The sequence below is a fragment of the Natator depressus genome, chromosome 6 (assembly GCF_965152275.1).
Source record: "Natator depressus isolate rNatDep1 chromosome 6, rNatDep2.hap1, whole genome shotgun sequence".
Classification (NCBI taxonomy): domain Eukaryota; kingdom Metazoa; phylum Chordata; order Testudines; family Cheloniidae; genus Natator; species Natator depressus.
Window position 1 is genome coordinate 64651415 of NC_134239.1, and position 12467 is coordinate 64663881.

The 12467-nt window shown below is 43.1% G+C and overlaps 1 protein-coding gene across 3 annotated transcripts in view; it reads left to right on the top strand.

The window, feature by feature from the left end:
• SMOC1 (SPARC related modular calcium binding 1) overlaps positions 1 to 12467 on the top strand; it is a 181078-nt gene that overhangs the window by 64828 nt on the left and 103783 nt on the right. For all 3 annotated transcript variants that reach the window (XM_074955558.1, XM_074955557.1, XM_074955559.1), the window contains exon 3: positions 681 to 793. In XM_074955558.1, the coding sequence (XP_074811659.1) occupies positions 681 to 793 (113 nt within the window). The remainder of the gene's footprint in view (positions 1 to 680; positions 794 to 12467) is intronic.

Below are 12467 nucleotides of genomic sequence, written 5' to 3' on the forward strand. Positions count from 1 at the left end.
GGTTGATTGACTTACACCTGATGCAGGAGGGAAACATTGCACCCCATCCTCCAACCAGATTGTACTCAATGCAGGAGTCACCCCTTAGGAAAGGAAGCTGGTGATAGCACATCTTTGCCTGAGGGGCTCTTATGAAGGAGGGCAACTTCAATTGGCCGCTAGTGCTGTGTTGGTCTTACTGTCAGAAGCTGCCTGGGGGATGCATGCAATTGGAACACCCCCTCTGCAGCTGTGGTTACATCCCTTCTGCTGCCAGCATTGCCTGATACTGGGCCTGTGCCGGTTAGCTCAAGACCATCCAGAGAGAGAAGTGGTTAGGAGGGTCTTCCACTCCTCTGCCGACTCTGGTGGACCTTCAACCACTGCAGACCTTGACTTTGGCATTCGTTAGTTGAGGCCAATGTCCCCCAGGGGTGAATGTAGCCAAACGTTGCCCATAAAATTTGCCACTGCTTATAAAAGTGTGCAGTGGCTGTTACTTTGAGCTCCTGGATCCTCCTTCCAGGAGATATTAAATTGCCTAATAATTGTATTTCTAATGTACAGATAAAGATGGTAGGAAAACCAGTCTTACTACATGGCTTCCCATTGCATCTTTGCACTGCTGAATGTAGCCTCTAGCTATCTTCTGGGAAGCCAATTGATACTTAAAATGAGTGGATTTTTGGTTCCCTTTGCAGATGCTGGCCAAAGTAAGTGTCGATTAGAGAGGGCTCAGGCACTGGAACAGGCCAAGAAACCCCAGGAAGCGGTCTTCATTCCAGAATGCAATGAGGATGGATCATTCACACAAGTAAGACTTCAGTCAGCCTATGTCTGTTGTGGTTTTCTCTGGCTGGAAGGAATTCTCTACTAGTATCTGACCAAAGGGAAATGATGACAAGGTGGTAAAAATATACAGTGGTGGGCAATCACCCGCACTGACTTGGAGATCAAAAGTCCTTGCCAGTTGATAGCTGTTTGGCCTGTGCAAAACATGGTGTTGGTCACTCCTGTACCTAAAGGACAAGCCTATGCATCAGCATCCACCTTCACCATGACTTGCGTTAATTAGCTCCCTTGTTAAGTCCTTGGTCTGTGCTGGGACTTAATGTGCTGTGAGGCTGAGCTCCATGGTCCTTCCTCCAGGTCAGGGTTGAGGGTTACTGACCAGACAGTGTGGGACAAGCTTCCTCTGCTGCTGGTCATACTGTGTCTGTTCTGGCAAAAGAGGGCTAGTCTCCAGAGCTGTCAACTCAGCAGCTTCATTGTCCCTATATTCACTTGAAAAAAACTCACCCATAAGGACTAACCCCTCCTTATTGCTTTAAAATTCTAGATCACGTGGGAGTTAATGGTGGTAGGATTTTCAATGTTGTCTTCCTGTAGGTGATGAGGGAACAGGCCTATCCAGTAATGGTGCCTCTAGCCTCCAAATATGGGATAGTCTCCTCTTGCTAGACCTGTGTGTGCTGGAATTGCAGATTGTCTAATAGGCAAAAGGAAAATTGGCTTGGGAGAGCACCTGCTTCTTACTAAAAGCTTGATAACCTTCAGGTTTATATGAAATGCGTTTGGTAACAACTCATTTGCAATTTCAAAGTGTGACCTTCCCAAATGGTTGAGCAGGGAGTGTTGCATCAGCTTCCATTGCCATTCCAAACAGTTGCCCTTAACCAGAGGGAAGGCTGCTGTAGTGTGGATTTTCAGAGGAAGAGTGGTTTGGGGAGACTAAAAGGGTAAAAGAAATTTAGTCTTGATGCTCAGCTCTCTTGCATGCCAGTGCCTGGAGTGGCTGCTGCAGTGGTCACTCATGGGGCCTGTGTGGCACATTAGTGGCTAGGGAGGTAAAAAGGAGCCATGAGCAGTTTTCTCCTGAAGCTGGATAAATGGGAGAGGTGAATAGTCTATTGGACTTGGCATAGGGCTCTATGCCAGCCATTGGAGGCTCTAATCCTGCCTTTGTGACCTTGCCCAAGTTGCACAACCTCTCTGCATTAGTTTCCCCATGAGTAAAATTGGGATAGAATTTCCCTGCTATATAGTGAATGAATTACTCCTCAAATCCCTATGTATAAAATGCTTCTGTACATGAAAAGTCTAAGTACTCTTTAATGTTGGCTTCAAAATGATGAAATGGAGAGTTTTGGGACAGTTCAAACAATCTGGGATGCGTTGGGGAAAGGGAAAAGAAGGATTCTCCTTACAGTCTCCATTCCTCCCTCTGCCCCCCACAATGATGATATCCTTAAAGATACAAAGTCAGTAATTTCCCCTAATTTTATTTTCCCCCCATCTTCACCTGTCTCCATGTCTGTCGCATTTTTCTACCTTAAAGTGGGTGCAGTCTTATTCTTCCTGCCATTGTCCTGGTATGAATGTTTTTATTTTTTCATCCTCTTTTCCTAAACAGTTTGCTGAGGCAACCTCCTATTTATGTATAACGTGTGCCTTAATTCTGGGAAAGATGGGAAATGGGGCATGGGGTGAAATGGCAGGTGTTTCTTCCCATCTCATCACTCTTTCAGACAGTCATTAAGATTTGGTCTTGTGCAGGGGTATGTGGACTATACTGATGTTGGTGTGGGATATTTATGAAACCTAGCACAGTGGGCTAATTAAATGTACCACAGTGAAGTCTGTTGGTTCCCTCTCTTTCTTTCTGGAGCTGAATTTCAGCATGTCCCCCATAAATTGTGCTTCAACATTTAGAGATTAAAACATCAGAGGATGGGATGGAATTTCTGCCCTAACTGCTGGAATTAGAGATCTGGTGATGGACAGTCCTTTTTCTCAAACTGAGTTTTATTAAGTATGTTGGTGATGGTCACTGGAGAGGTCTTGAATGAGCTGCTTCAGCATTCATTGTACAGCATTCATTGTACTTGGTCCCAAACATAGGAATGGCATACTGGGACAGACCAATGGTCTGGCTAGTCCAGTATCCTTTCTTCCAACAATGGCCAATGCCAGATGTTTCAGAGAATGAACAGAACAGGGCAATTACTGAGTGATCAGTCTCCTTTGGTCCACTCCCAGCTTCTGGCAGCTGGAGGCTTAGGACACCCAGAGCATGGGGTTGGATCCCTGACCATCTTGGCTAATAACAGGTTTCAGAGTAGCAGCCGTGTAAGTCTGTATCCACAAAAGAACAGGAGTACTTGTGGCACCTTAGAGACTAACAAATTTATTAGAGCATAAGCTTTCGTGGCCCACTCCTGTTCATCTTGGCTAATAGCCATTGGTGGACCTGTCCTTCATGAATTTATCCAATTCTTCTTTGAACCCAGTTAAACTTTGGCCTTCTCAACGTCCCCTGGCAACGAGTTCCACAGGATGACTAAATTGTGTGAAGTACTTCCTTATGTTTTTAAACCTGCTATTAATTTCATTGGATGACCCCTGGTTCTTGTGTTATGAGAAGGAGTAAATAACACTTCCTTCTTTACTTTCTCCACACCAGTCATGATTTTTATAGATCTCTAGCATATCCCGCTTTAGTTTCTTTTCCAAGCTGAACAGTTCCAGTCTCTTTTAATCTCTCCTCACATGGAAGCTGCTCCATACCCTTCTTCATTTTTTTGTTTCCTTTCTCTGTATCTGTTTCATTTCCAACGTGGTGGTGGTGGTTTGGGTTTGTGTGTGGGGTTTTTGTTTATCTCTCTTTAAGATAAGATGACCAGAACTACATGCTGTATTCAAGATGTGGGTGTACCATGGATTTATAATGGCATTATAGTTACTGTCTTGTCTGTCCCTTTCCTAATGGTTCCTAACATTAACTCTTTTGACTGCTGCTGCACGTTGACCAGATGTTTTCAGAGAACTAGTCACAATGACTCCTAGATCTTTCTTGAGTAGTAACAGCTAATTTAGACTCCATTTTATATTTATAGTTGGGATTGTTTTTCACTGTGCATTACTTCGTATTTATCAACGTTTAATTTCAGTTGCCTGGTCACGCAGTTTTGTGAGATCCCTTTTGTAACTCTTCAGTCTGCTTTGGACTTAACTATCTTGAGTAGTTTTGTATCCTCTGCAAATTACACCACCTCATTGTTTACCTCTTTTCCCAGATCTCTTATGAAAATCTTGAACAGTGCTTGTCTCAGATCCCTGGTATCTCTGAAGGATACCACTATTTACCTCTCTCCGTTCTGAAAACTGACCACTTATTCCTACCTTTTTGTTTCCTGTCTTTTTTCATCCAGTTACTGATGCAGGAGAGGGCCTTCCCTCTTACTTCATGACTGCTTGCTTTTCTTAAGAGCCTTTGGTGAGGGACGTTGTCAAAGGCTTTCTGAAAATCCAAGTATGCTACATCCATTGGATCACCCTTGTCCACATGTTTGTTTGATCCTCTCAAAGAATTCTAGTAGATTGGCGAGGCATGATTTCCTGTTATAAAAGCCATTTTGAATCTTCCCCAACAAATCGCATTCATTTATTTGTCTGATAGTTCTGTTCTTTATTATAGTTTCAACCAATTTGCCTGGTGCTGAAGTTAGGCTTACCCACCTGTAATTGCCAGGATTGCTTCTGGAGCGTTTTTTTTAAAAATTGGCATCACATTAGCTATCCTCCAGTCATCTAGTACAGAAGCTGATTTAAGTGATAGTTTACGTACCACACTTAATAGTTCTGCAATTTCATATTTAAATTCTTCAGAACTTTTGGGTGAATATAATCTGGTCCTGGTGATTTATCACCATTTGCTTAATCAGTTTATTCCAAAACTGCCTCTACTGACACCTCAATCTGGAACAGTTCCTCGGATTTGTCACCTAACAAGAATGACTCAGGTCTGGGAATTTCCCTCACATTCTCTGCAGTGAAGACAGATGCAAAGAATTCACTGAGCTTCTCAGCAATGGTCTCGTCTTATCTTCCTGGAGTGCTCCTTCACCACCTTGATTATCCAGTGGCCCCACTGATCGTCTGGCAGGATTTCTGCCTGTGATGTACTTGGTGTTTTCCCCTCTATAAGGATGTTAAGTGTAATACAGTATTACATCTAACCTTTGGTGACTTGCCTTAACTCACAGACCTAGATAACCATTTTTAGGTAGGGGTGGGTGTGTGTACATAACTCTTCACGTGTTCCCTCAGATAAGTGTGACTTTGTCACATAAGTCTCTAATGAAAGCCTTTCTTTGGCAGACTAATAGATAAACGAGAGACCCAGGGGATCTCTAACTCTGATGTACCCCTGTGCCCTCTGGCATCAGGAGGTCCCTGGGTCACAGTGATAATATGGAATATAGGGGTATATAGGTAGAGGTGCAGGAGGGACCCAGGATTGAGATAGTAGAGGCTGCTGCAGACCAGGATTGAGCTGCCTTTTCAGAGCTATGTGAAGGAAGATTACACATAGGATACAACTGCTCTATGCCTTGCTTGCTTAAGCCATTGCTGTGTTCTCCTACTTCTCCAAAGTCCTGGGCTAGTGCCCTAACCACTGGGCAATCCTCCTTACTCATGTCTGAGAGAAGTGTGGTTTGCTGGGAAGGAGGCAACTGAGACTTAAAGGGATTTCTTCTATTGTTCCCAGAAGCACTGTTACAGGGAGGACAGAGTGGGCTCAGATGACTTGTATTCATTACTGTTGCCACAAAGAGCTTCAGAACATCTTCTCTGATGTTCTGGTCTCATCTTTCAGACAAAAACCCTTTGTTTCCTCTCCAGAGTCCAGGGCATTACAGCCAGAGGTGAATGAACCCACTTTAACATTCAGGGGTTCAGTCACAAACTCTCCAGATTTTTGGACACATGTCTGAGAGCAAGGAACAATCTCTTATAGCATTTCAGTACTTAAGGTCCTGGGCCCCTTTGGAACCCAGATGCAGAGGGACTAAAAATGGAAAATTAATGGTCAGGAAAGTGGAAAATTCATCTGAAACTCAAATTAACCAAGGTCATTCTAGCTTTTAGTTCTAACTGGTTCACCCATCTCTAATCACAAGACAAGGTGTAACGCACAAGGTCAGAAACCTGAGCTGCTTTGAACAAAACCAACATCTATCTATCACTTTCCTCCCAGGGGTCCAGTTGGACTCAGTGGTAATCAGGAGGGCATCAGGTAGTGCCTCTCCTCTGCTTGTCTGCTGTGATCAAGAAAAGTCCACACTACCAGGGCATACAGTGGTGCAGTTGCTTGCCCTGGTGCTGGGCAATGAGCTCTGTTGCTGCCACCACCAGCCAGGCGAGGCCTCCCTGAAAGCAGCTCTGCACTCTTGCTGTGAATTCAGTCTGGTTCAGCACCAGAGAATTGCTCCACACAGGAGTCAGAACCTCCAGCAAAACAGGGCCCTTGGACAGAGTCTCTCTGCTCACCGAGAGCGAGCTGCTGGTCTCTCCTTTTGAGCTTGAATACCAAACCAGAATTCTGTCTGTAAAGTCAGGATGACCAGTTACTCCAGGACATACCTTGCACAATTCCTATGTCCTTTCATGAGTACAGTTACAGTAACAATAGTCATTTATACAGTCGGAACATACACACATTCCAACAAACACATGTTGAACTATAGGTAAGCAATGAAATTTAGACTGGCCCTTCCCCCCTATAGAGGGAGGAGAAAGTTCATCCCTCCTAATTATCTGAGCCCCAGAGGTAAAACATACAGTGGAATCAGCAAGAGGTTGTACGTACTGTGTACTAACAATAAGGCAAGAGTGAAAGGGAAGACTGCTTATGGTTAAGGCACTTGACTGGGACTTGGATCTGGGTTTAAACCCCATACCTATAACAGACTTCCTGTGTGGACTTAATTTCTCTGTGCCTCCGTTCTGAATCTGTAAAATGTGAGTAATACACCTTCTCCCACTCCTAGCTTACCCTCCCAATTTAGATTGTCACCTTTCACACAGAGCCAGTCTTGCTATATTTGTACAGTGCCTAGCACAATGGGGCCTGATCTTGTTTGGATGCTTTAGGTGCTACCATAAGTGAGCTGCTTTGTGTTGGAACTGGCACTCCTTTTTTCTACGCACAGTGTTTGCAGCTTTGCTTGCACATAGGAGTTAAAGTGTGTTTGTGACCCAAGAACCCCTTAATAGCAGCTGGTAAGGAGGTTTCATGAATATCTGATTCTGGTCTGTACGTTCTAGGTCACCAAAGATGTCATGTGAGGTTTTAAATAAAAGCTGGGGTCACATTGGTCATTAATATTAGTGTCTGTACATACAGTTCTTTGCGGGGTGTGTGTATGTGTGTGTACACTATTTCAAAGTCTGTATCAAGACAAGGTGAAAAACAAGTGTTCCTCCAGACAGCTGGTAAGTAATGTGTGTCTCTGACATGTAAATTAAGCTTTATAAGCTAAACACAATGGATGCCCATTTACATACAAAGTAAACAGAGATGGCGCACACAGGAAAAACCAAACCATGAGTGGTTATCCTGGCTGTGTGCAAAGATGACAAGCTTTCGGCATATATCTGAGGCAAAGACACCTCATCATCCTGCACCTAGGAAATAGACCAGCTGTGTGTTCAAATTCACGAATATGGGATCTGAACCAGCCTTGTTTAAAAAAGCTGCAGAAGATGGGGGGTAAAATAAAACACTTTAGACAGGAGGCGAACTTGTTAAGTTTAGTCTCCAGAAAGCATATTAAGATTTTTTTATATGTAACCATTTGTTTCTAATATTCTTACTATTTGAATCTTCAGTCTTTGATAACCGTATTCTTGTTTTCACTCTCAATATATCTAAGTGCTGTGATATTAAGCAAAGTGCTGCTCCTGAGTTGATTTGTACAAACTGGTATGTACTAGTCCATTGGGGATAGGAGACCTGGTATTGCTGTGGGTGCTCAGTGGATAAGAGGCTAGATACTACAGGGGAATGTTTCAAATGGATTTGGGGAGTGGGGTACACCTACTGTTGACACACAAGGCAAAGTAAGGGTTAGCATTGCTCAGAGGAGAGCATTTGAGTGGCTAACAGGCTGGTGGTATCAGGGAGCTGATGCCCAGCCAAGCTCAAGCAAGACTACCTCATGCTGGAGACAGGGTAACAAAGTGATTCTCAGTCCTAGGGACAGTCACAGCATTGCAAAGATCTTGTTAAATTCAAAACGCTCCAGAGATTTTTGTCAAATTGACTTCCTACTCTGCTTGTGCATATAATAAAGTAGCATTGGGTAGAGTTAGTAGGAATTCTGTGACTGCAGGTATGAGTGGGTGGTGGTAAGTTACTCTTGGAAGTGGAATACAGCTACCTCTTCCCATTTCAACTCTTCCATGTGGGTAAATTATTTCCCATCTGCCATAAATATAAAGGGAAGGGTAACCACCTTTCTGTATACAGTGCTATAAAATCCCTCCTGGGCAGAGGCAAAACCCTTTCACCTGTAAAGGGTTAAGAAGCTAAGGTAACCTCGCTGGCACCTGACCCAAAATGACCAATGAGGGGACAAGATACTTTCAGATCTGGAAGGGGAGGGAACAAAGGGTTCTCTCTGTCTGTCTGTGTGATGCTTTTGTCAGGAACAGATCAGAAATGCAAGCCTTCCAACTCTTGTTAAGTTAGTAAGTAATCTAGCTAGAAAATTTTAAATTTTCTTTTGTTTAATGGCTGGTAAAATAAGCTGTGCTGGAGGGAATGTATATTCCTGTTTTTGTGTCTTAAGGTTTTGCCTAGAGGGATTCTCTGTTTTGAATCGGATTACCCTGTAAGGTATTTACCCTCCTGATTTCACAGAGGTGATTTTTACCTTTTCTTTAATTAAAATTCTTCTTTTAAGAACCTGATTGGTTTTTTTTTCATTGTTCTTAAGATCCAAGGGTTTGGGTCTGTGTTCACCAGTACCAATTCGTGAGGATTCTTATCAAGCCTTCCCCAGGAAAGGGTGTGTAGGGCTTGCGGGGGATATTTTGGGGGAAGTCGTCTCCAAGTGGTCTTTCCCTGTTCTTTGTTTAAAACCCTTGGTGGTGGCAGCATATGGTTCAAGCCCAAGGCAAAGTTTGTACCTTGGGGAAGTTCTTAACCTAAGCTGGTAAGAATAAGCTTAAGGGGTCTTTCATGCAGTCCCCACATTTGTACCCTAGAGTTCAGACTGGGGAAGGAACCTTGACACCATCACAATAGCTGTCAACACTTAACCCAGTGTAGTACAACCAGGCTGATGAAAGGCGAATTTTATTCGCAACACAATATTTGATTTAATTGCATGCGACTGAGAATTAATTCATGTTGGGCAAAGTTGTATGTTACTTTAAAGTAGTTTCTATTTCCAATATGTCCTTTTTTGTGGTACTATATTTTGTATAAATGCCATTCCTTTTCAAGCTGTATTTAACCTGCTGTGATCTGATCTTCCTAAATACAGACTGTACTGGGTAATCTGTACTTTTTTTGTGTTTAGTGCCATAGGGCTTGTTGCCATGGGCTCAGGGAGAATTGCATTCTTCATAGTTTTTTCCAAGCAGGCTTTCCGAAAAGGTGGTTGAGGTTTAAACAGAATCAATCACAGACAAACTACAGTGAACGCTACTAATCTCATTGCTGCTTTGGGCGCATGTCTGTGTGGCTTTTCATGGCATGTCTCATTTTGTCCTTCCTGCATCCACTGTCCAAGTTGGACACCTTTACTTGACAGGTTGGCATTCATGTGGTTGACAGCAATCCCAGAAGAGCAGCATATTTTTTTCTTCAGTGCATTACTTTACTTGGAGTTTCTTCATTCCAAGAAGCAACTGCTGGCACAGTGGTCTACCAGCCCTGCTGTGGTACAGAGTGTGCTCTTTAAGAAAAGCATATGTGAAGCACTAGATTTAAGTGACCTGAGGCTTGGGAGTTAAGCTGATACTGATTGTCAGGAATGTCTTTTGCTCATGTTAAGCAGGCTCACATTCTAACATTCTCCTATGACTGATTTGATAGAACTTTTTTTTGTACCGGGGTTCCCCCACAGTAACTTTATTCCTACCAAACTAGCCAATCTGACAGGACTTCTGCATATTGCTTGTTCCTTACAAGGGTGTTATATTACAAAAAGGGGGTGCCATCTTATTCCTTTTCCCTAGGGATGTCAAAATATTGGAGCCTAGTTCTGCAAGATAGTGATCAACTCATGCAGAGTACTGAATGAGTATCCTCTGCTCCCAGTGACTTCTGTGGGAGCTGGGGTACCACTGAGCCCACCTGACCCACCAGCCTGGGCTCCCTTTGACTATGCTGCTGTGACAGGCTCTCAAGCCCCTTCCAGCACACCTACAGGTAAAGACACACTCAGCTGCAGCTTCACACAGATGCTGAGATCAGCTCTGCATGGGAAGGCTCAGCTAAGGAACTGCCCAGTTACTTTATTGCACACCCCCCTTTGAAGAGTAAACCCAAAATTATATTGCCTTGTGCTGCACAGGGAACTATACAGTGTAAGCTCATGAAATTCGCCCCTTCCCTCAATGTGGAGGAAGAGATGCAACAGTTTTGTGTGTCCTCAGGATTTCCACACACTGGTTTTTAGACACAATAAAAACACTAACTGCAAAAGAGATTTTAAGTGATAATAAGGTATAGCAAACAGATCAAAGCCGATTACCTAGCAAAAAAATAAATAAATGCAATCTAAGCGTAATATACTAAATAAATTAGATATGTATAGCAAATTCTCACACTAAAGGTTTTTAGGCAGATTGCAGAGATTCTTGGAGGCAAGCTGCACTTGCTTACAGATTAAAACTCCAGGTATTCCTTTCACAGGCTAGAAATCCCTCTAGCCTGGGTTCAACCCTTCTTCCCCAGTTCTGTCCTTGTTTCTCAGGTGTTTCCAAGCATCTCCTTTGGTCGGGGAGTCAGTGAAAAAGAACCACAATGTCACTCCCCTGCCTTAAATAGCTTTTGCATATGGCAGGAATCTTTTGTCTCCCAGTTTTAGTTCTCACCCCTTTCAGTGGAAGAACACTAGTATTCTATGATGGAGTCCAGTACCAGGGGACTTGGTCAAATGTCTCTGTAGGGCCATAGCAGCCATGACTCGGAGGCTGTTTGTAGTGTCCTCAGGAAAGCTTCCCAGTGGGAGATAAGAATTTTATCAGGCCTATTGTTCTTCCTAATGGCCCTTCACAGCCAACCATATAGACTGATTGCATTCTGTCTAGTGGGCATTCCCCAGGTAAAAACGCATTTGAAATAGATGCATAGACATGATTTCTAACTTCAGATACCAAAATGATATGTGCATACAAATAGGATAATCCTATTCAGTGAATCATAACCTTTTCAATGATATCTTACATGACCATCTTGTATAAAATACATCATAGTTATGCCATAATCATCTCTATAACATTACTGTAAAGAATAAGTCACACGTGCCTCCTAGTGAAAGACTTGAGTTCAATCTATTCCGTTCACCCAAGAGAAGGTTAAAGGTGATTGATACCTGTCTTCAAGTACGTACATAGGGGAGGATTTCTAATGATAGGTAGCTCTCTAATGTAGCAGAAAAAGGCATAATGAGATCCAGTGATGGGAAACTGAAGCTTGATGATCAGACCAGAAATCAGGTGCAATGTTTTTAAAGTGAGTAACAATTGAAACCACTTACCTAGGATGTGGTGGATTTTCCATCACTTGAAGGCTTTAAATAGAGACTGGATGCCTTTCTAAAAGGAATGCTATAGCTCAAACCGAAGTTATGGTCTTTGGATGAGGTTATATGGCCTGCATTATACAGAAGGTTAGACAAGATCTAATGCTCCTTTCTGGCCTTAGTAATCTATGAATCACTTTTAGACCAATGCTATCTGATGTGGGGGACCTCCAACGTGCGCGCAGACCGGCAGCTGATGGCTTGCAGACCGGCACCGGTCCACAGACCACCACTTTGAGTAGCGCTGCTTTAGGCCATCTTAATAGCTGTTTTTACAGCATCTGTTAGCTGCATCTGAATAAAACTGGACCTGGCACCATGTGTACACCACGTGTATAGAGTAGCTCCACTGTACATTCTCTGCCTCATGCTCTGAAGGCTACAGTTGTTTTCTTTTCTTGTGGAAATGTTGTTCTGAATGTAAAAGGAATGTTTTTCTTGCCCCTCTACCCCGCCCCTCTTTTATTATCGAAGGAGTCAGGAAATGTTTTGTTTTTTGTTTCTAATCTGCTATTGGATATGAAGCAGCTATCAAACGCCCTGTCTGAAGTCTGAACATTGTTGTGTGGTGTGTGTTGTACTGCAATGTTGCTCTGAGCTGTTCCAACTCCATATTAGGCACCCTAGTGCTGCTTCTAAGAAACTTCTCTTTTCCCTAACCCCAAAAAGACTGGGTTGAAGCTAGCCCAAAACTACTATTCAGCCCCCAATATCTACTTCACACATGCACATGCGACTGACTCCCTTCCCATTTCCAGTTTATCTTGTGGAAAACAACCCCTTGATTCTCTTTTTTGTCAAGTCCATTGTAAAGGGGTGATCCAGCCAGCTTGTTAAAAATTTTTTGGAATGGTTCAGAATCTCATTCTGGCAACTCCAGTGTGG